This window comes from Mytilus trossulus, chromosome 7 (assembly GCF_036588685.1).
Source record: "Mytilus trossulus isolate FHL-02 chromosome 7, PNRI_Mtr1.1.1.hap1, whole genome shotgun sequence".
Lineage (NCBI taxonomy): Eukaryota > Metazoa > Mollusca > Bivalvia > Mytilida > Mytilidae > Mytilus > Mytilus trossulus.
The window spans coordinates 37,670,485-37,695,179 of NC_086379.1; the positions used below are offsets into that span (position 1 = coordinate 37,670,485).

The 24,695-nt window shown below is 33.9% G+C and overlaps 1 protein-coding gene across 2 annotated transcripts; it reads right to left on the bottom strand.

The window, feature by feature from the left end:
- Positions 1 to 5,355: 5,355 nt before the first annotated feature.
- On the bottom strand, positions 5,356 to 17,776 carry LOC134725032 (aquaporin-8-like). 2 transcript variants are annotated; one of them, XM_063588516.1, is made up of 5 exons: positions 17,508 to 17,776; positions 9,298 to 9,424; positions 6,693 to 6,925; positions 6,089 to 6,238; positions 5,356 to 5,555 (listed from the first exon to the last, which is right to left on the bottom strand). In XM_063588516.1, the coding sequence occupies exons 1-5, from the start codon at positions 17,723 to 17,725 to the stop codon at positions 5,537 to 5,539; spliced, it is 747 nt and encodes a 248-aa protein (XP_063444586.1). In that variant the 5' UTR covers positions 17,726 to 17,776; the 3' UTR covers positions 5,356 to 5,536. The 2 variants fall into 2 exon arrangements, with proteins under 2 accessions (XP_063444586.1, XP_063444585.1); XM_063588515.1 differs by lacking the exon at positions 17,508 to 17,776 and adding an exon at positions 10,032 to 10,312.
- Between the last annotated feature and the right edge of the window lie 6,919 nt (positions 17,777 to 24,695).

The following is a 24,695-nucleotide window of genomic DNA, read 5'->3' on the forward strand; positions in this document are numbered from 1 at the left end:
GGAACTTTATTTTTACAACTTCTAAAATTAATCTGAAGAACTCTTAATGAGTTTTGTCTATTAATATTCTTATTTCTTAATTGCTTCGTCACTACGGGGCGCCGAATGGGACTCTTGTGGTTTTGTACTCAAAATTCAATTTTGTACAGACAAAAGTGACTTTTGTTCAACAAAAATGAGTTCAGTTTAACCAAATTTGTATCATACTACAAATTTGAAATTTTGTCATACAAAATTATCTATCAGCGGACAAAAGTCACTTTTGTCATGACAAAATTCATTTTTGTTACACAGACTTGACTTTTGTTACCTAATTTGAAAATTGAGCGACAAAAGTCAATTTTGTATTCAAATTAGTTTAGTTTGGTTTCTGTGAACTAATTTGCATACAAAATCGACTTTTGTTACACAAAATTTACTTTTGTTACACAAAATTTACTTTTGTTACACAAAATTTACTTTTGTTACACAAAAATGACTTTTGTTACACAAAATTGACTTTTGTTACACAAAATTGACTTTTGTTACACAAAATTGACTTTTGTGAGACAAAATTGACAAAATTGACTTTTGTCTCAACAAAATTGACAAAATTGAATTTTGTCTCAACAAAATTAACAAAATTGAATTTTGTCTGAACAAAATTGATTTTTGTCTCACGAAAGTCAATTTTGTCTCACGAAAGTCAATTTTGTCTCATAAAAGTCAATTTTGTTGTTACAAAATTGAATTTTGTCATCACAAAAATGAATTTTGTCGTCACAAAATTGACTTTTGTCTCAACAAAATTAAAAAAAATTGACTTTTGTCTCAACAAAATTGACAAAATTGACTTTTGTCTCAACAAAATTGACAAAATTGACTTTTGTCTCAAAAAAATTGACTAAATTGACTTTTGTCTCAACAAAATTAACAAAATTGACTTTTGTCTCAGCAAAATTTACAAAATTGACTTTTGTCTCAACAAAATTAACAAAATTGACTTTTGTCTCAACAAAAATGACAAAATTTAATTTTGTCTCAACAAAAATGACAAAATTGAATTTTGTCTCAACAAAAATGACAAAAGTCAATTTTGTCTCACAAAAGTTAATTTTGTTTCACAAAAGTCAATTTTGTCTCACAAAATTGAATCTTACCTTACACAATTGACTTTTGTGATTTAATTTCCATATCAGGTAACAAAAGTCAATTTTTTATGCAAATATGTTTATTTTTGCATACCTTTTAGACAAAATTGACTTTTTTCATGACAAAAATGAATTTTGTCTACACAAATGAATTTTGTCATCACAAAATTGAAGTTCTCACAAAACAAGTCTGTAGCACATAGTTTTGTAAGACAAAAATGATTTTGTTATGACAGAATTGAATTTTGTACAAAACCACAAGAGTCTCATTCGGCGCCCCGTAGTCACTGGTGGTTTAGGTGATGATGTAGCAACTGGGTCTCCAAAGTTTTCATGACTATCATTTATATTAAAGCTTAAGGAAAAAGCTGAACTATCTGAAAGTACTGAATATGAGTTAGGGTTCAAAATAGAATTACCTGATGAGAGGTATGATTGAAAAATGGTTCTAGAGTGATTAGGAGTATCACATATCGGGCATATCCAAAGTGCTGATGAATTTCCAAACTTTTCATACATAGATGGACTTATATTTACACATCCAATATGACACCATTTATCGCAATTATCACAAACAATGGCATCATTGTCCCAGGTACACTCATGCGAGCAAATAGAGCATGGGTAACTGGAGTCATTCAAGTTTGATGGGCCAGGGTTGGTTTCAACCTGGTTGCTTAAAAGAATTCTGATCAAAAGATGAATGTGGCGATCTGATTTGCCAAAAACACATTCACTTTTAAAATTGGACACATGTAAGTGCCAGTAATAAATCTGGGTAGATACCTCAATTGTTGTGTCACATTGAAGGCTGATAGTGATACCCTCATATTTGTTGGAGTCTAGTATATTATTTTGTATATTAAACTCATTGACTGTGCTCAGAAAAATAAAAAATGTTGAGCAAATCACGACTAAGCTATGTTTAAACATTTTGACAGAGTCTAAGTGTCATAAAAATAAAAATATAATCAGTGAAGAGAAGGATGGTGACTCTCATACACATTCATAACATGTTTAATAAGACAGTTAGTAGTTGACGACAAATTAGATCTTCGTTCCTTGGGCGACTCAAGGACACAGGTATCTGTGTTAAGTTTTCATGGTAAGGTCAGTTTCTCAGAACCTATTAAGCAATGAGTCAAATATAGTCTTACGTATGTAAGTACTGCGAGTTGTACGTCATGCGTGTGGTGTCTTCCAGGTTTCCCCTTACCTAGATCTTGTTTTCATAGTTTATTTGTTAGTTCCGTTTTGTTGGGAGTTATAAGCAATATGTCAATTGTATTTGGTGTACATTTTCGTCAGAGAAAAAAAAAACTAAATACAGATACTATGCTTATAATTTTGAATGTCAGAAGCGCATTTCGTCTATAAAAGACTCATCAGTGACGATCGAATAAAAAAAATAAAAGACTAAACAAAGTACGAAGTTGATTGAGAGCCAGAATTCCAAAAGGTTCTGCCTAATGCCAAGGTTTATGTGATTTTTGCCTACATTTATAATTCATTTGTCATCTTTTCCACGGTTGAGTCCGTTAAATGCGGATTTACAATGATAGGTGTCAAGAGCACCGGAGATCACGCCCAGTTTTTAATGGGGTTCGTGTTGATTAGTGTTTAGTTTTCTATGTTGTGTCGTGTGTACCATTATTTGTCTGTTTGTCTTTTTCTTTTAGCAATGGAATTGTCAATAGATATAGGAAGATGTGGTGTGAGTGCCAATGAGACAACTCAGTTTATTTTCGATCTATGAGTTTGAATGTTCCTCTGGTATCTTTCGCCCCTCTTTTGTTCTTCTGTTGTGGTGCAACACTTCTGTCTCAGGTTGTATTAAAGAGCATTTGCTTACGCATGTAAACACATGAACAACTTCCCTATTAGAAGGGAAAATTCCATATACCACCATGGCTGACATACAAATCAATGTAAAAGTAGTTCATAAATTATTGAAGAACCTGAAACCACATAAGGCTACTGGACCAGATGCTATTCAATCCTGTATACTAAAGACAGCAGCATACCAACTTGCTCCAATTCTTACAGAACTGTACCAAGCATCCAAAAACACCGGAGAAGTCCCACAAGATTGGAAAGATGCAAATGTAGTCCCACTCTTCAAAAAAGATGAAAGACACTTGGCATCAAATTACAGGCCTGTATCACTTACCTCCATTACATGCAAAGTCCTAGAACACATTGTACACAGCAGCGTAATGGACCATTTCGACAAATACAAAATTCTCACAAATGCACAGCATGGATTCCGCAAACGACGATCTTGCGAATCCCAACTCATCATCACCATTCATGAAATTGCATCGAGATTAAAAAGGCAGGTAGATATCATACTACTAGATTTTGCTAAAGCGTTCGATAAAGTACCACACCATCGCCTACTACATAAACTTGAGTACTACGGAGTAAATCCTTAAGCAAACAGGTGGATAAAATCATTCCTACAAAACAGAATGCAAAGCGTTATTCTAGAAGGAGCTGTCTCTGAACAAGTACCAGTACTCTCTGGTGTTCCCCAAGGAACAGTTCTTGGACCCCTACTGTTCCTGGCCTACATAAACGACATGCCAGAAACAGCAACATCATCAGAGACCAAACTTTTTGCAGACGACAGCCTCCTCTATCGAACTATTAGTAACCAAGCAGAAAGTGACCTACTACAGAAAGATCTCACATCATTATAGGATTGGGAAGATAAGTGGCAAATGAGCTTCAATGCTAAAAAATGCATTGTAATTAGAATACAACCCAAGAACCGTCCTGTTATACCATCTAATTACAAATTACACGGACACACACTGGATACCGTTGATGCTAGTAAATACCTGGGAGTTACTATCAGCAATAATCTAACCTGGGACACACACATCGACAACATAGTGGGAAAAGGAAACAAAACACTAGGCTTCATACGACGTAACATAAAGGATTGCACTAAACCGGTCAAGGCAGCAGCATATTCAACAAAAGTAAGACCTTCAGTTGAGTATGCTAGCACAGAATGGGACCCTACGAAACAGGCTAAAATAAAAGCAATCGAACAGGTACAGAAAAGAGCAGCTAGATTTGTTAACAACAACTACACAGACCGCACACCTGGCTGTGTAACAAAAATGGTAACATCTTTAAAATTGGAAAGCCTTGAAGATCGCAGGAAACAAAATAGGCTATGCATGCTGTTCAAAATCCAACATGAACTCATAGACATAGAAAGACACCAATATCTAACGCCAAAAGATAGCCGGACCAGATGTAAAAAACGCTTCTTCGGACAATCATTTTTTCCAACGACCATTAGAGACTGGAACCAACTGCCAACATCAGCAACATCAGCTGACACAGTTGATGGATTCAGAGCTGCCCTGAAGGCATGCTCTGCAACAGTTTAGACAGTAACATCCTGTACATAGTTTTAATTGTATATATATATATATATAGAGAACGCTTTATCCTGTAAATAGCCAAGAGAAAACGTTCTGTTTTGTCCGACATTGCGTTAGTTTTCGCGGGACCTCATACATTCAAAATTTGAATTCGGTTCCTTACCTGGAAGAAGAAGAAGAAGAAACACCACCACATTCTGTTTGTTCATGCTACAGAAAATTGTTGTCGCTGGTCGCTATTTATCTTCTTTTTTTTCGTTTATGGGTTTGTACTGAAATGTTTTATACTGTATTGTTTTGTATTGTTTTGCACTGGTTTTTTTTTCTTTGAACTGTTTTATATATATTAATTTCGATGCCTTTTACAATTTAAAAGTTTCTATACGATGTGGGCTTTGAAAGCCATACGGTGTCATACAATTGCATGCAATCAGTCATTTGGTCTCTGGTGAATATTCGTTTCATATGCAATAATACCACATTTTCTCATTTTTAACATCTCCATTCCAACTGTTCAATTTTTCACGTTCTTGTATTGCCTATATAAAGGACTGAATGGGTGTCTACAGAATAGAAAAGAATGCGCGAACCAAATCAAGATTAGAAAAAATCGATAAAAAAAATAAAGAACAGAGAATAATGGGATGCTAATATATGAAGAATAGAGAGAAAAAAGGCATAAAAAAGAATAAAAAGGACCTAATCCAGTTCCTCTATTAAAGACTTTTTGAAAATGAGAATATTTACATAAAACTAATTTTAAGCAGAGTAAAAGCAAACGGTTTTCGGAAGTATTTTTTTTTAAGAATATTTAACTAATAAGATCACATCCCACGACCAATTTATTCAAAAACATAACAAGTATTATAAAAAAAATATCATGCATAATATATGAGTATCAGTTTTAAAGAAAGTGGATTTCTGAGCATCTTCGCAAACTCCGTCTTCTTTCAAAACAGCAAGGCTTCATTTCATTTCATTCTCTAATGAGACAGAAGTTTCTTTTCAACGACGAAACAAGAACCTGTAATAGTTTAAAAATTGTGATTATGTTATATATATTCAGGAAAACAAGTATGGCTGCCTATAATTGCTTACATACACTTTTTTTGAAATTCGGTGGATAGTTGTCTTGGTGACAATCATACCACATATCCTTATTATACGCCCGTCGTCTTTTAGACGGGACGTATTATGGTATACCGTTGTTTTCCGCTACTTCCTAAGGTGCACTATTTCTACAAAATTTTGCAGCTATACTTAAAAAAGGCAAGCGGCTAAAATCTTATTATGACATTATTTCTGTCTAAACTAAACCGCTGTTTTGGGATAAACAAAAAATGCGAAAAACATTCGAGTTGATAAACCACTAATTCAAAATGAATTTGAAATTTTAACTCTACACAATGTGCTAGTTTTTCATGTACGCATGAACCACATGCAGATGGTGCAGAATCCTTTTTCTTTTTCTTATGTTCACGTACCCTTCTTTTTTGAAATTCAATTAAAAAGATCTAAGGATTGTCTTCTAAGATATAACTAGTATCATGTCCTTACCTATATATCCCAGCAGCCACAAGAGAACCAAGAGCTGGTCCTACCCAGTAAACATAATGATGTTTCCATACATCGTCGTTAAAAGTTGATACCGCCAACGCTGGTCCAAAACTTCGTGCTGGATTCATTGAAGCACCAGTGGTCATCCCCCTGTAATTTAAAATTGTTATTTTAAGAACGTTGAGGATATATATAAGGCTCCTGTTTAATACGAGAGTTTTTACGTGGAAGCAATTCACAAGTATTTCTAATAGATATATATTTTCTGTAAAAAAATAGCTCAATAAATGGACTAGAAGGCAAGACGATGAGACTGCAATATGATTAACAAACTTACCAGGTGTTTACGCTTCGCTAACAAGGCAAAGTTGGGCACAAGATTGTATTTTAATTAGAGTGTTCATCCAGTCGTTCCTGTTGAGTCATATTCTAGAGCATCTTATCTGCATATGATTTTTACTAAAGTAAGTTCAAATAATTTAGAAATTTATATTTGCCTTTTGTGTATACCCATCATATGCAAACAAACATGGAAACAAGTAAAATAGCAAATTAACTTTAGCAAAAAATGTATCTACAGTAAAAGAAGAGAAATGAAACTTACCCGCCCATAATATCCACAGCAACAGCAAAACCAATAGCAAGCGGCGTTAAAACAGAATCTTGATTCCTTTTATCTAGAGCATTCATTAGTACAGTAAAAACAAGAACGAAAGTCAAAATAGCTTCACACAGAACAGCCCATCCCGGTTCTACGCCTGGTGCTAGTGTATGAGCTCCACCATTTATACCATTTATAGAAATGTCACCATGGTAAACGCGTGATGGAAGAACGGCCTGCAAAAATGAAATGTTGGTATATTTCAAAGCTATTGTATAGTATAATTTCAATAATTGCCCTGGTAAGTCACACTATGTTATTTTGAACTCTACCCAATCGAGAGCTTCAATGGTACTAAAATATTTCAAATGGATTTCGAATCCCCCACACCTTTTAAGTACCGTTGGACCAACCCATTTTACATTATCACTATTATAAGATTGGCTCTCAATAAAGTCCGATATCCATAGCGCACCTAAGATTATACGCACGCGTCACATGAATTATTGTTGATGATGGGAGATTTTGACGACCTTGACTGACTATATTTGTGATATGATTATTAAAATTTATATGATACTGGCGTGTTATACTAATATCTTGTCTAATCTTGTAACTTGATTGGTTAAATTGACACTGTATGTCTTTTGAACAAAACGAAGATCAAAATTGCAATCAGTGTTGAAACCAGTAAACGCCATGCAGTATACTAATTTATCACATATTTTGTACTGATATGTACGTTTTTGCATGGCCAAAAATAGCCGGAAGTCAAGGTTGGTCAAGGTTGGTTATCAGCCCTCGGGGCCGATATCGATATCAGCCCTCGAAATCCATATCAAGCCCCCGAATTTAATCTCCGGTAACCTGTCAATCAAAGACTATTTGTAAACAAGTTGAACACAATGAAAAGAAATTGAGAAAGTTCCGAGTCTGCTGTAGAAGAAAAAAGTAGAAATCAACAGTGAAAATCACAAAAGTGTTCGTAAAACTTTGACGTCATAAAGAATTTAGAAAATGTATGAAGCCGCACTGGAATGATTTATTTACTAATGTTTTTTTTTTCATTTAAGCACGTGTTTGTCAGATGATTCAAATTATTATAATATTTCTTGATGCAAACCGATGAAAACTCAGTATTTCACCTTCTCAGATATTTTTTTTTTTAAATAAACTATGACACTACGATGAAAGGATTGGCAATGTTTGAAATAAAGCACATTTTCAATACTTTAAAAAAAAAAATTAAACTACCCTTACAGAACTGAAATGTTTGCAGCATGTCTGCAGCATACTTGCTGCAGGTCTGCTGCAAACAAAAAGTTTGCAGGAACCCTTTGAATAATGTTTGCAGAAGATTGCAGCTAGCTGCGAACCTCCTGTGAACATTGCAGCTTTTTGCTGCAAGCTTGCGGCAAGTTTGCAGAAACTTTTATGTTTGCAGTAAGATTGCAGGAAACTCTAGAATTTAAGGGATGTTCGCAGCTAGATTGCAGGAATCTTTGATAATTCTATATGTTTGCAAGAACATTGCAAGAATTACATAAAACGAATGAGCATGCCCATTGGTAACTTCCTGGAAGATACAGATTTGAAATTTGAAAATGTTGAAGGTGTTTGAGTCATGTTATTATACAATGGATTAGTATTACCGGTAATTAAGGAAGTATTTTAGATTGGAAATTAAAGAAAAGTTTTCAAAGACATTTCTTGTAAGTATTGATTCTTCATAGACGTGTAAATATATGAAATTCGTCCCCTCAATAAATACCTGCATGAAGTTTTGAAAAAACATTTTCAAACACGTATCAACTATACAGTACACGAGTAAAGAATGTTTGGAGATAATAACTTATTTTAAAATATTGTGTTGTTATAATTAAAGTTGAATTATGTTAAAATGTTAATTAAAAAGCAGTATTTATGCACAAAATAAATTTCAAATAAACCTTTTTTCGTATTTCAGATATGCATTCAACTCATTTTAGCACGTACTTCAAAAACAAGAAATAATTATTTTAAAGGAATAAACCTTTACTATGATAATTATGCAAATGTTTAATTATTCGAAATATTGTATGTATGTATGTAACCAAACTTCCAGAATTTACTGTGTAGTAAAGATAATGTTATGTGTATACACATCTTGACTCAATTGGTTGGTATTGTATAATCATTTATGTAGTTCCCGCAAGTTCGCAGCAAGCACGCAGGAGAAAAATTAATTTGAATATAAATGTTTGCAGCAGGTCTGCAGCAAACACGCAGCAAACACTCAGGGAAAAGATTAATTTGCATAAAAATGTTTGCAGCAGGTCTGCAGCAAACACACAGCAGGTCTGCTGCAAACACGCAGGAGAAAGATTAATTTGCATAAAAATGTTTGCAGCAGGTCTGCCGCAAACACTCATTTGCATATAAATGTTTGCAGCAGGTCTGCAGCAAACACTCATTTGCATGGTAAATTGTTTGCAGCAGACCTGCAGCGTATTTGCAGCAAACACGCTGCAAACACTGACTCTGTGTTCGCTGCAAGTCTGCAGCAAGGTCGCAGCAGAACTGCAGCAACTATGTGCAGGAGGCTGATTTTTTCGGTAAGGGTACTTACTCTGGTAAATGCTGCCCCAAGTGCTCCACCAATCATCTGAGCAAAGAAATACAGAACACTCAAAGATATTGATATACCCCCGTTAAGTGCAACTCCAAGTGTAACTGCGGGATTAAAATGTCCTCCGCTGAAAGTAGAAAAACAACAACCGTTAACGACGGACTTCTTTCGTTGCTTATTCAATCAAGCCAAGGTTTTGGGACGTAGATAACGTTCCATTAAATGAAATGGCTATACACGTGAAACATGAAGTTTTCCCTAATGATACCGAACGTGCGAGGGCTGTATAGCCAGTCAAGGTCGTTTAACACTTCCATCATCTTCCTTTATGATGATCAATGGTGTATTATTGTCGTTTATGTTCCAGTGGCTAGTATTTGAGTTATAATTAGGGCGGGAAAGAATAAACAATAAAGCTGGAGCATGGTTATTAGTCAAATAACAAGGCAGATTAAAAACTGATAGGAATAATCATTTTCTGTGATAAAAGCGGTTATATCAACAATGAATTATCTGGTATTGAAACATGGTTTTGGTTATACCCTAAAAAAGGGGGGAGGGTTAAAAAAAACTGTTTTACCTCAACACAAAGTATGTGCGTGTCTCAAAAAAGAGGAACATCGTCAGTGGTTTTCTAAAATCATATCGTAATAAATTAAACCCATCAATTAAATTTTACAAATCAGATCATGGCACTTCTCTTTCTCCATACTTAACCCCATATAAGATCTTACCTGATGCCACCTATGCCCATTATAAGCAATGCAATCATCAGACCATGTGCCAAGCCGATGCTGACTATATCATTTGTTTGTACAACCATAGTACCAACGAACACAAATACGGTAACACCAACAAACTCGGCAAGTACTGGTCTAAATACTTTTTCAAAGTTCTCATTTCTAAAACCAGCAATACTACCAGAAACAAGCAGTGGCGTCCCTTCACCCTCACCCATGTTTAACAATATTAGTAAGTGAACTTCATGAAAAAATTGTTCGATTTATACTAATCATGTTTAATCATATGATTAATAAAAACACCTCGGGATCGTTCTATCTAATGTAAAAAAAATATTTAAGATACATGCGATGACAAGGCATAATATATACCTTGTGATAATTCAGATAACAGTACACCGATCACGGCTTTAGATAGAGGGCTATACTATTTAACATACTAAACTATTTCAGTATTGCCCACATAAAGGTTTAGGAGTAGGGAGGCATTATTTTTTTCTAGCTGTTCGTTTGTCCGTCCGTCTGTCCGTATTAGATTTAAGTTATGTGTAAGGTAGGTTAAAGATTCAGTTGGCTTGCAGGTAGATACAAGTTTTAGTTTTTAAAAGGTACTAGTAGATTGTAATCACACCAATTTGAACTTATAAAGTAAACATATATATAAAGAGGAGATGTTGTATGATTGCAAATAAGATAAAAAGCCAACATGCAGCCAATGTAAGAAGAACTAATATAAGATATGACACGTTTATGATATTTAATATTTATGCTAAATTAGGGATTTGAATCACATTTCGCAGTGGTTAACAGTAAACTTCAAATGGAAATTTGATAGTGCAAGATGGTTTCCTATGGACGCACATTCTTGTTCTTTTCAAAATGCAATCTATACATTTTTTGTGGGCAAGTTTGGATCATAATCGTTCTAAATCTGTTTAATGATGTGAAAACGCAGAACGCAAAAAACAAACGAGTACCCTGTGTAACGCGTTAGTTTTATGGACGGATAACACCCCAAACACTTGAAATTTTAAATCATAAACTTTTCAGATTTGACTATACTAGTAACAATTGAGAAACTTAATAAATTATACTTTCTATTCATCAGTAGTAGACTTCTAGCAGTCGTTAAAAAATTCTCAACCTTGGATCAACAAGGATATGTTAAGATCAGTGATTTTTGTCTTGTAATAGATAACCCGAGGATCCCTATCAGACAATTTTTATAAGACTTTTTGCTGTTGCTGTTATACGTGAACTTTTCATTTACATTGGAAGATCATACATGTTTATGTATCTGTCTCAAGCCAAGAACCTCAAAAATGGTTACTTTTTGTAACATCGTAATTTTCTATAGATAGGATGGAAGATCTTTTACAATCGTTGTTTAATTTATTCATATCTTTTCTGTACTAATAAAATCTTCAAGTTAATTTTTCTGGGTTGTTGCTTCATTGGTGTACTATGCTATCCCAAATCAATATTTACACCAAATAGATTCTTACCTGATATTACCAAGGCCCATAATAAGCAAAATAATCATCAGACCATGCGCCAAGCCTATGCTAACTATATCTTGTGTTTGAACAACCATAGTACCAACGAACACAAATACGGTAACGCCAACAAACTCGGCAAGAACTGGTCTAAATACTCTTTCAAAAATTTCGTTTTGAGTGCCATGATGATTGACAGAGACAACCAAGGGCTCACTTTCACTCATATTTAATCCTCAGTTTTGTGTTAATCAAGGTAAGCATATGATTTATCAGGTAACCTTGGAATTGCGTGATGAAAAGTAAATAATAAAATATACAGATATAAATTAAATGACAAGACATTAAACAGGTCAGGACCACTACCTTATATGGAAATGCATAAATTAGCATACTTATGTTCTCGCACATGTAATTGTTTATTTACATGTGACGCAATTCATTTTTACCTAGGTTTTTGACCAATCCACTAAATGAGTCACAATGCATGATGGACTACTACGTGTTTACAATCAACCAAGAACACGTGTTATTTACTGAAATACAACACATTTTTCCGTGCAATGCGGGATTCACAATTTCGCTTAGTTTTTCATTTTATGTATCCTCATTCATAGTTCGTGATATAAAGTATTATTTCCATGCTCAGATTAAAGAAGAGTTGTTTCTATGCGAAGAAAAAAGGGTTTGAATTACCCGATATATAGCCATTAACATGTTTGATGATGGCACAGATATTTCATGTATTTGTCTACCAGAGTGAGACAAGAACGAAACAACAGCGAAAAAACACAATTACCCATGAGAAAAACTCAATAGTGTAAAGTAAGCCGTCGATAACAGCCGGTGCTGATATTCACGAGTACAGAAATGTTCGTATAAATAATTAAAGCGGCAAATGTGGGATCCTTGAATTTTGTGTTCGTAAAAAGGCGAAGAAATATTTACATACATGGTAGTGTTAACAAAATCTATATGTATTTTTTTGTCACATTTCAGTATATGGGACTTCCAAACTGTTCCCTTTGTTTTGAAGGTAGTGAAGTCAGCAACTGTAGTTTCAGAATGTTAGTTTTTTAACGGGCTCGATCGGACATTTGCCAAACTGAATAAAAATACTACAGCTGATTTCTCATACCTGCGAAGTAAAACTTTTGTTGGCTTGCTTGCTTTGTTTGCATAGTTGTTTATACAAGCTTTGAAAATGAGATTGACATCTTTAAAAAGTATATGTATATAGGCATAATTTAACTTGTATATTTTATATTTTGTACAATATACAAACAAAGCAAGCAAGCTACACAAAGTGTTGCTCTACATGCATTCGGAAATAAGCTGTAATGAATTTATCCATATGTATGTTCGACAAGGTGGAAACTTTGATATGTTTTGTGAAAATTGCGGCGTTGGATCTATAATAAAAAAGATGTGGTATGATTGCCAATGAGACAATTGTCCACAAGAGACCAAAAAGACACATAAATTAACATTTATAGACCACCGTACACCCATCAACAATGAGCAAAGCTTATACCGCATAGTCAGCTATAAAAGGCCCCGGTATGACAATGTAAAAAAATTCAAACGAGAAAACTAACGGCCTTAATTATATAAAAAAAATGAACGAAAAGCAAATGTGTAACAAATAAACAAACAACAACCACTGAAATACAGGCTCCTATACAATATATATTTTTTAATGGAATAGATTTCTTGTCCTTTTATTATATTTAATTGGGCCGGTTTTTTTTGGTTTTTTTTTTGTTTGGATTGTTTTACACAAGTAATTTTTGGGTCATTAATAGCTTACTTTTTAGCATTGAACCTATGACTGCTTACTTTACTAAATTATGTCTTTTTTGGAAAGATGTCTCATTTGGCACTCATATCTCATCTTCTTATTTCTATATACAAAGCACGTTTTAGAAAGAAAAAAATAATAGGTAATATGGCACCCACTATGATCCAGAGACTTTTAATATTGGAGATATTTTACATATGTCAACAGGACAGCAGCCGAACGACAAAAAAAAAAACCCTCTGAGGTATATTTTGTGATAAAATTAGCAACAAACGGATATTATCGATGGATGAAACTATAAAATATGTATTGAGCTATATACCGTACCCGCTCAGTGGCGGATCCAAAAGGGCTGGGGTTCCGGGGGATGGACCCCCATTTTAGGACGATCAGTGCATTTGGATGGGGACATGTAGTTTGAACCCCTCCCCTTTTGTCCAGGGTTAGGCCCCCTTTTTTTAAATGGCTGGATCCACCCCTGCCGCTTTCATAACACATATTTTTTTAGCATACTGAATATCGTGATGTTCTTACTATTAGTTCAGGTTCTGATAACTTGAAAAAAATACACATTCAGTACAGAAAAAAGTGTTTCAATGAAAGTTTCCGTGTTTTTCTATGCAGAAATGATTTTGGAATGACATTATACAGGTTTAAAAGAGCTCAAATGATTTTCTTACTGGACAGTGGTTACTTCATTTGATATTTCACTGTGTCACGTCGTGAAATTAATGCAGGTTCAATTCATAACAATGCACAAAACCGGTTCAACTACTTTTGCAAGGCGAAAAAGAAAGTCGAATTGTGAAGCCAATAAACAATATTTTTTTAATCTGAGCATGCAAATTGAAGATTACGTTATATATTTTAAATTAAATATATTTGCAAAATAAAAACTTTGGTAATGAGAGTCCCAGACAATATATTAGCTGACTGTTTTCCCACTAATTTAAGTAGTAGTTTACTCGTAGTAGCCCACAATGCATTGTAGTTCATTGAGTCGATTGGTCAGTTTTTCAAGGCCATATTGGCCTTGTGTTTTGGACATTACTATGCAAATATATTCTGACGTCAGAAAATCTAGAGTTCTCGACCTGTTAAACCGTGTAACAGTTGTGATAACCTGATTTGACTGATTGGGTAAAAGTTCATAGTATTTGCACTATCCGTACTCATCAGTTTTAATTTTTATACGACCGCAAAAATTGAAAATTTTTTGGTCATATATTGGTATCACGTTGGCGTCGTCGTCGTCGTCGTCGTGGTCCGAAGACTTTTAGTTTTCGCACTCTAACTTTAGTAAAACTGAATAAAAATCTATGAAATTTTAGCACAATGTTTATGACCACAAAAGGAAGGTTGGGATTGATTTTGGGAGTTTTGGTTCCAACAGTTTAGGAATAACGGACCAAATAAGCACTTTTTTGGTTTTCGCAGTATAACTTTAGTTTAAGCAAATAGAAATATATGAAATTTTGACACAAGGTTTATGACCACAAAAGGAAGGTTGGGATTGATTTTTTTTGTTTTTGTTTCAACAGTTTAGGAATAAGGGGCAAAAAAAAGGGCCCAAATAAGAGGCCAAAAAAGGGCCCAAATAAGGATTATTCTTGGTTTTCGCACAATAACTTTAGTATAAGTGAATAGAAATCAATGAAATTTAAACACAAGATTTATGAACACAAAAGGAAGGTTGGGATCGATTTTGGGAGTTGATGTCCAAACAGTTTAGGAATTAGGGGCCAAAACGGGGAACAAATAAGCAATTTTCTTGGTTTTCGCACCATAACTTTAGTATAAGTAAATAAAAATCCAGGAAATTTAAACGCAAGGTTAATGACCATAAAAGGAAGGTTGGGATTGATTTCGGAGTTTTGATCCCAACAGTTTAGGAATAAGGGGCCCAATTTAAAATTAAATTATTGGGGTTCTTTGATATGCCGAATCTAACTGTATTTAGATTCTTAATTTTTGGTCCTGTTTTCAAATTGGTCTACATTAAGGTCCAAAGGGTCCAAAATTAAACTAAGTTTGATTTTAACAAAAATTGAATTCTTGGGGTTCTTTGATATGCTGAATCTAACCATGTACTTAGAATTTATATTATGGACCCAGTTTTCAAGTTGGTCCAAATCGTGGTCCAAAATTAAACTAAGTTTGATTTCAACAAAAATTGAATTCTTGGGGTTCTTTGATATGCTGAATCTAAACATGTATTTAGATTTTTGGTTATAGGCCCCGTTTTCAAGTTGGTCCAACGGGTTTAAAATTAAACTTTGTTTGATTTCAACAAAAAAATGTATATGTGGGGTCCTTTGATATATGCTTAATCTAGCCATGTATTTAGATTTTTGATGTTTGGGCCCGGTTATCAAATTGGTTCACCTTGAGGTCTAAAAGGTTCAAAATTGAACTTTATTTGATTTCATCAAAAATTGAAATCTCTGGGTTCTTTGATATGCTGAATCTTACCATGTATTTAGAATTTGGATATTGGACCATAATAGGTAATGTCCAATTTAAAATTTAAAGTTTTTAAGTTTAAGTTCTTAGACCACATTCATTATATCAATATGTGTCAGAAACCTGTGTTGTGTCAACTATTTAATCACAATCCAAATTCAGAGCTGTATCAAGCTTGAATGTTGTGTCCATACTTGCCCCAATGTTCAGGGTTCGAACTCTGCGGTCGTATAAAGGTGCGCCCTGCGGAGCATCATGTTATTTTTTTCAGAATGACGAGCAAACCAACACCTGCCTTCAAATCCACTACTTGAAGCAGACGTTCAATAAGTTAAATATTAATTGCAATTCTCGTTTTCAAGTTTTGTCATTATTAAACTAGCTTAAAAAAATCTCATTTTTTGCGACTTCATGCACCAGACGCACAGTCTACAAAAGGCTCCACCTGTGACATTCGGAACCAAAAAGTAAAAAAAGGCCAACACAAGTTGACGATAATTGAGGAACCAAAGTTCTGAAAGATTTTGCTATATACAGCTGAAGTAATGTATTTTCTACTGAAGAAAATCCTTAGTATATCGAACAATTTAAAGTATTGTTAACCTTTTTTAATATTACCATATCAATGATAAGACATGTCAGGGGCGGATGCAGGAATTTTCGAAAGGGGGGGTGCTAACCCAGGGCAAAGGAGGGGGGGGGGGGTGCAAAACATATGTCCCGATACAAATGCATTGATCGGCAAAAATAAAGGGGGGGGGGTGCGCACCCCCGGAACCCCCCCTCTGGATCCGCCACTGCATGTATGAAACCCAACCAGGTCTCATTCTGACTCATCAAATTTACAATGATGTTTTTATTAGTATAAATGAAAATTTACAAAGTAATTGTCATAGGGCAAAGGGAGGCGTTTACGATTTAAAATATCATTCGCATCACTAACCAGCATAAAACGTCACAACACATTTCGAAGAAAAGATTAAATGTAAGATGATATATTTGGCTAACACCCCGGAATAAAGTGTCTTGTTTCATTGTCAACAAAACTATATTGTCATGTGAATATTGTCTTTTTATACAACATTAATGATTAAGATAAATTTTACACATTTTTAACTGTAGCATTTATTCCTCCAGATTTTATAGAAAAATTGAGAATAAAAAAGCATTAGTATCAGTAGATGTGCCTCTCAAAGGATAAAGAATAGCGTCATGGTTTTAACTGCATATCTATAGTTTCATAAAAAGTTATGTAATTTTATCTCTGTTCCTTATTTATTTTTTATCTTTGGTAATTATTGTTTTGATTTATTGAATTAGTATTAAGCGAAATGAGTTGCATTTTAATAAGTGTCAACAATCAAATGGGGAGATTTAGTTTAACCATTATTATTATATTTGAATGATCTTTTTTTTTAAATGTGTATTTTTTTAGCAAGGTACGCTAGACTTAAAAACTAAAGCGATACTCCTTATCGTGTAGCTTAGAAAAACCAACACATCTTTATCTGTATAAAATCCTCAGTGTTCCGTAGCAACGTTTGTTTTTCTCGATATTTCATTTTACGTTAAAAACTCATACGACATCACCAAATGCTGGACACATGACTGCCTAAAAACGTGCAATACAAAGTGCATTTCTTAAAAAAACAATATATGTATATACATTTTGAAACTTGATGTTGTTATTTTTCAACGCTATCTTCTTACCTTATATTTCCAAGTCCCATTATAAGCAATGCGATCATCAAACCATGTGCAAGGCCAATGCTGGTAATATCGTTTGTTTGTACAGCCATAGTACCAACAAACACGAAAACGGTCACACCAACAAATTCGGCAACAACCGGTCTAATTTTGTCTTCCCAGGTATCATATGGATTTGGATGTCTTTCATCGCTAATTAATAGAGGTTCACCGTCGCTCATTTTCCTTCTATTACAATAGATTATTTATATAATCTATATATAGGTAAAAGGTCAAACGTGTCTTATTTACCTTCAGTTGTAGGTATAACGTAGTTATCTACCGTGGACATTTAAACCAATTTTTCGATATCCCTGACTGAATTATGATATATCTATGTTTGTTTGATTAAAAGTTAAACGGATAAAAGTAGTTGTACGAGGACAGAGTCCTTACTTGCTATCTGTTCATTAGGATGTGTGTTCTCAATTGCTGTTCGTTTACAGACAAATTTTGTCTGCGTTTCTGATTGCGATTGCAGTAAAATGGATTAGATGCAATTGTGTACAGTTAATATTTATCTGTGCTGCCTATATTTACTCCCATTTATTTGTACTGTAGTCCTCATGAGTCCTGGAGTCCTGTCATCACAGTGTAGATACTATTCTGTACGCTATCCGGAAGTCGCGATTTTCGAAGGGAGGATTTCAAACTGGCTAACAGAACGGTTTTGTTTTGGTGCCTTTTCTCATCATTTGTTTACTCCTATATCTATAAAGTGCGTTGCACATCTTAAATGTATGTATTGCATCATAAATATGAGTAACTGTAACAAAAACATGTAGTAGAATATAAAATATACGCGTGCATCACACCAACTTCATAGGAAAAAGTGAAATCGATTGACAATTTTGCTCTCGTAGTACAAAGCAAATAATCTTTTATTGCAAATATTTGCATCAGTTTACAGTTAAATACATACTGTTTCAATATTCCTATCGTATTTAAGTAGAATGTTCGTATTTCAAATAAAAAATATGCTTTCCTTGAGGATCCCAAAAAAATTACTGTACGATCAGTCTAAAACTGACTGTATTCTAGTAGCGATTTCAGATTTTTTGTCTGTATGACCAGTCGTGATTTTGAAAAAAAAAACCAACAACAAATGGAAGTTTTTAACGACCTTGACTGAAAAACAACGGCAATTTGAAGGTATATACGTGTCTTTGTGATATTATGATTGTGTCCATGGAACTATAACGTGTAATTTCTTTCATCAGACAATATAAATATATTTCTGATGATTTTTGTAGACGCCAAAATAATTATATTTTTGTTCCGTCAGTGTTACTTAAAATCAAATGCCTAAAAGGCAATACATGATTTGCTTGTGGACTTTGTATTAGTGTGTCGTTGCAGTTATCTTTTCAACTATTACATTTTTAAAGAATATTTTCACCGGCTGCCGTTGACAAATTGGTGATAACATACATCAAATTAAATGATAAGGAATCTGAAAAAGATTCATTAAGTTATGACAAGTGTCTGAAGGTGGCACGGTAGTATTTGCTTTCCAGAATTTAGGTTGCTCTTTTGTGTACCCTACTTAGGTAAATGTATCTAAACAGTGTGATTGGACAAAAAATACAGTATCAACTGAACATACTTTCCCAAACTGAGTGATGAATCAGGGGTAGAAAAATATGAAATAATTTTATATACAGATGAAAATGAATTTTTGAGAATTTTTTTAAATTTTGCATTCACTGCACCATAAAAGACCTAAAAGTACTAGTGGCCTTAGGATTTTAAAAATAGCAAAAAAAGTAAACGGTCATGGTACATATCCAAATTCATTTCTGAATGGTAAAATGAAAGTACTTCAGTTAACTGTGAATGTAGAATTTTTTGCAGTGTTAGAAAGTGGTGAAAATTCTAAAAAGGCTATCATTATCCCTTATGGCCAGGAAATACTACCGTGCCACCTGAAGGAAGTTGTGGATATAAAATAGGTACGCCCAATATAAGGTTATGACAAAGTCCGTATTTTAGATATAGAAACATCAAAAATATTTTTACCAAAAATTCGAAATAGAAGGTCCATAATACATTAATTGATTAAATATGGAGCAATTTTAGAAAAGTTTAACAATTGGTTTTGGAGGTCACGGTTGGAAATACCTGATGGGTGCCCCCATATAATGCAATGTTCAAGTCCGTATCTTATATAAAGATTTTTAATAAAATTCGAAATACATTCCTTTTTTTTTATATATAAATAAGGCTGTTAATTTTCTCGTTTGAATTGTTTTACATTGTCATTTCGGGGCCTTTTATAGCTGACTTTGTGGTATTTGCTTTGCTCATTGTTGAGGGCCTTACGGTGAGATATATTTGTTAATGTCTGTGTCATTTTGATCTCTTGTAGAGGTTTGTCTCATAGTCAATCATACCGCATCTTCTTTTTTTACTATCAGAATCCGAGAAAAAAATAATTAATAGTTACACCAATGACGGATTCAAGAAAATTGGGATCCGGAGGTTTGAAACTCTTTTTTAACTTTCAATGCATTTGTATGGGAACATATATTTGGAATCCTCTTTTCTCCTGGATTGGACCCCCTCTCCATTTAAAAATGTCTGGAAACCCCAATCTATATATTAAGTGGTTTATGAGGAGATGCGCTTGTAACAAAAGCGCCAAAACATTTTGTACCGGCCAAACGGACGAACTGAAAGACGGACTTCATTATCACTATAAACCACCGCTTTACCAAGTGGAGTACAATTGAGTGTGAAAGAGACAGATCTACATCCAAAACAAAGTGAAGGAACTGTGATCAATTATAGGCTACAGTACTGCCTCGAATGTTTTGTAAATACATGCATTTTTATAATACAATTACATCTGTGTGTTTGTACAATTTTAAGTATAACGGAGGACATTTCTGAAACTTATATAAACAAACAAACCTTCCTCTTATTTCAACAACATTCAAACATCCTTATACTTAATGTAGTAAGTCGAGTACACCCTATCAAGCTAAAACATGTTTGATAAGTTTTCAGGATGTGAGTTTATTAAAATATATTTGTGTTATTTAGAAAAATGCCATCTTCTAATGTATCGTAAATAACTTTGAAATCACCACTAGAATACAGTGAAATAAAGACTGATCATACAGTTTCAAAATATACAAGCGAGACTGATCGTACAGTGAGAAATTCAAACAAGTGTAATTTTCTTCTTTCTAACTTCAAAGATCTGGCTGAAACTTTTACCACCACTTAAAATGTACTTTATTTAGTAAATTTAGTCTGGTTTTTACGTTAATTTGTACAGCAAGGGTACAAAAAGATTGTCTTTCAGGTTCACCGACTGATTTTCCGTAGTGATGCACTTGAAAATCTCTTGATTAAGGCAAAGATACGAATAAAGAATGTGCTAAATTTAATTATAAACCATTTGTGAATATCGATGCCAGCTGAATTAATCATTAAGCAATGTACAGATGGACATCTTACCGTTTAATATAGTATATCCAACAAATTTAAAATGTGATCCAAAAAGTTCTCGCTTCGAAAATCGCGACTTCCGGATAGCGTACAGAATAGTATCTACACTGTGGTCATGTAATGTTGTAATTTTAATGTTATAATTAACATTATCTTTTAAGCGGAAGGCATGGCATGCCTCAAAACCCAAAACCAGGTTAAACCCACCATTTTTTTTCTTAAAATACCCTGCACCAAGTCAGGAAAATGGCCGTTGTTATATTATAGTTCGTTTCTGTGTGTGTTACACTTTAATGTTGTAATTCTGTGTGTTACATTTTAATGTTGTGTTTCTGTTGTGTCGTAGTTGTCTTATATTTGATACGTTTCCCTCAGTTTTAGTTTGTAACTCGGATTTGTTTTTTTCTCAATCGATTTATGAAATTCGAACAGCGGTATACTACCGTTGCCTTTATTTTATATAAGGTAGCAAAACTTTGTGAATCTTCAAGAATGGTCACACTGCAACATTTAAGATTAGATAGGTCCTGATTAAAGCACATTTTTGTTGATCTTGTGTTGCTGATATTCTTTTCTGCTTACAGCCTCTGTTTATATCCTACAGTTCGTTCGTCTCAACTCGGCCCAATTCCGTACCCTCATCTAATGGATGGAAGGAGAGTAGCGGATTTTACCGAGGATTGCCGAATGTCCTACAGTTTTGTCAACAAAAAAAAGAAAAGGGAAAAACAAAAATCGTCATAAACGTGTAATAACTCCTCTAAGAAAACAGATAATAACTTCATCTATGCTGACCTAAATTAATCGCAGCTTTATCTGCATGGTCTTGCTGATCAGTTTTACTTTTAATCTATCTATCGATATATCTATCCCATCTCTCTCTATATATAAAAACAAAAAAAGTTGGTTCTTCGTTCAGGTATATATTGCAAATTGTAAAATGTTAAAAGACCGGTGAAGTATGACCTTTTTATTGGAATAAAAATGATATATTTTCTTATTTGATGTTGTACTCTTACCTAATGAAGGTAGACTGAAGGGACGAGTACCAACCTTTCCCAGACAATGGTGGAACATTGGCGTCCTCCCCGATGGACTGTGGTTAACACAGCCCCGAAGGAGTAGAACTACTGTACTAACATAGCCATTTTGAATGTCTGTCATAATGATATTTCTCATGTAGATGGGAGACAATCTTATACAGAGCATTCACTGGGAGACGAGTTTGGTCATGAATAGGAGTAACGGTTAAGTGTAGTGCAGGGTAGGGTAAATGATGGTGTGTAAGTTGGTTAATGGTTAATACGACTAAGGGTCAAGAGGGTTAAGGGGGAATCAGGTTAAAGGTGAAGTAGGCTAAGGGTGTAGTAGGTTAAGGGAGGCGTAGGGGTTAAATGATTAAGGGTTAAATGAGTAAGGGAGGCGTATAGGGTTAAATGAAGGACTAAAAGTAAGGGTTGGGTTAAAGTGAGGGTATGATAAACTAAAGGTCGGGTTACAGTGAGGGTCTGGTTAAATTTTAAGGTTGGCTAAAATTTACGGTTGGGCTAAAGTTGACGGTTGTGCTAAAGTCGACGGTTGGGTAAAAGTTGAGGGTTAGGTTAAACAGACCGAGAACTCTAGATTTCCTGACGTCAGACTAAATTTGCATAGTAATTTCCAAAACACATTTAGCCAAAATGGCCTTGAAAAACTGAACAATCGACTCAATGAATTACAATGCATTGTGGGCTACTGCGAGTTTACTTCAACTCGAAAACACGTGGAATTAGTGAAAAAAACTTTCAACTTATATAGTGTCTGGGACTATCAAAATAAATGTTTTTGTTCTGCGAATATGTTCTTGGTAAACTATATAACATAATCTTTAATTTGCATGCTCAGATTGAAAAAAGTATTGCTTACGAGCTTCACTGTTCGACTTTCTTTCTCGCCTTGTAAATGTAGTTAAACAGGTTTTCTCCCCATTAATTATTATGCATTGTACCTGTGCAATAATTTTACGGCGTGAAACCGTGAAATTTCGGATGAAGTGATCACTGTCAAGTTTGAAAATTTTGTAATCTCTTTTAAACACATATACTGTCATTCGTGTTGCTTATTCTTTAGTTTTCTATGTTGTGTCATGTGTTCTATTGTTTGTCTGTTTGTCTTTTTCATTTTTACCTAACCTTTTTTTTTTTTTACCAAAAATGGCACTTTTGGCCGTCATGCACTGCTCTTGAAAATCGTATTTTTTTTTTATTTAGATCTTTTAAATTTTTTGTTTCAAGTCCTAGTCACTCATGATGATTTTTTTGGAACACAGAAAGATGATCTTTTATGCATTTTATATTCATTTTAAAAACATCCTGTAATTTTATTTTTGTACTTTGAAATGATCCAGGTCCTTACTGACCAGTAATCATTTTGTTAATCAGTTACCTGTAAGCTAATTTAAGAATTGAATGCTTCTTTTTGTTAAAAAAGCGGTGACCGAAGTACATATTGTATGAAGCGCGGAAGGTGCGCACGGGCAACGCTTTTACAACCAAATGAAGTTACAAAAAGAAGCATTCAATACTTATAATTACATATTTTTTAGCTAGGATCATGAAAACACGAATTTTATCACTTTTTTAAAAAGTGAAACATACGTCTAATGTTATTATTATGGTATAATGTCTTGTTTTATGATAACAATCGAATGTGAATATTTGCATCACATGACAAGGCCCTACGATATCACATGATACGATCATAAATATCTTATCTGCAATCTGATTATAATCAGACAAAAAAAAGCAAGGTAAAAGATCTGGTTTAATAAGAATTAATTATCTTGTTCGCTTGAGATCTAGAATTCGTTACATTTATGACATTTATTACGCTGAACTCCGGTCAGTTTAGCCTCTGGTCATAACATTCTAGTAAAATAATCATATTGTACTCGCACATGGACAACTTTCAGTTTCCCGACATTTGATCATATAAAAATGATTGTGTAACAAATGCATGGTTATTACCACATTCAGTATATTCGAGTTAACCCCCATTTTCCATGAATAAAGTATTGTGTTTGTCCAAACAATTACGGAGTCGTCACAGCATTTATTTAAAATAGCCCAATCATAATCATGATAATTGTTTGGACTAGTCTTGTGAGGATAATTGTATGAATATCAAGATTATATATTCTTTACTTAAATACGTCACTGTTTGGACTAGTATTGTGAGGATAATTGTATGAATATCAAGACTATAATTATATTCTTTACTTGAATACGTCACTGTTTGTGATATCCTATGCTGTCGTTAATGAAAGACGGTCGTTGTTATTCTATGTTTCATACGTTGTAACGACTATTATATTATTTATTTGCGTGTTGTTCTATGCTGCGTGTTCTTGCATTTGAATATGCTGTTAAAAAAAAGTAAAATCACTAAAATACTGATCTTCGAAAACAATTAAAAACGGAAAGTCCCTAATCAAATGGCGAAATAAAAAGTCAAATATACAGCAGTCAACATTATTTTATAATCGTAATCACTAAAAACAAACAAATACGTAACAAAGAGGTACAAAATGGCATATCTTTGCCATAGAACAATTACACAATGACGGGAAGTATAAGTACAGAGCCACGTCATATATGTAACGAAGAAACTTAAAAAGGCATATAAACAACGACCAACGCAAGAAATGAAAGACAAGCA

Bases quoted from the DNA above. Each gene is read 5' to 3' on its own strand.
- LOC134725032 (XM_063588515.1), bottom strand. From the start codon at position 10,255: ATGGGTGAGGGTGAAGGGACGCCACTGCTTGTTTCTGGTAGTATTGCT. The intron at 9,425-10,031 runs GTAAGATCTTAT...TTCTACTTTCAG, and splicing joins ATGGGCATAGGTGGCATCAG to CGGAGGACATTTTAATCCCG. The intron at 6,239-6,692 runs GTAAGTTTCATT...TTTAAATTACAG, and splicing joins GCTGTGGATATTATGGGCGG to GGGGATGACCACTGGTGCTT.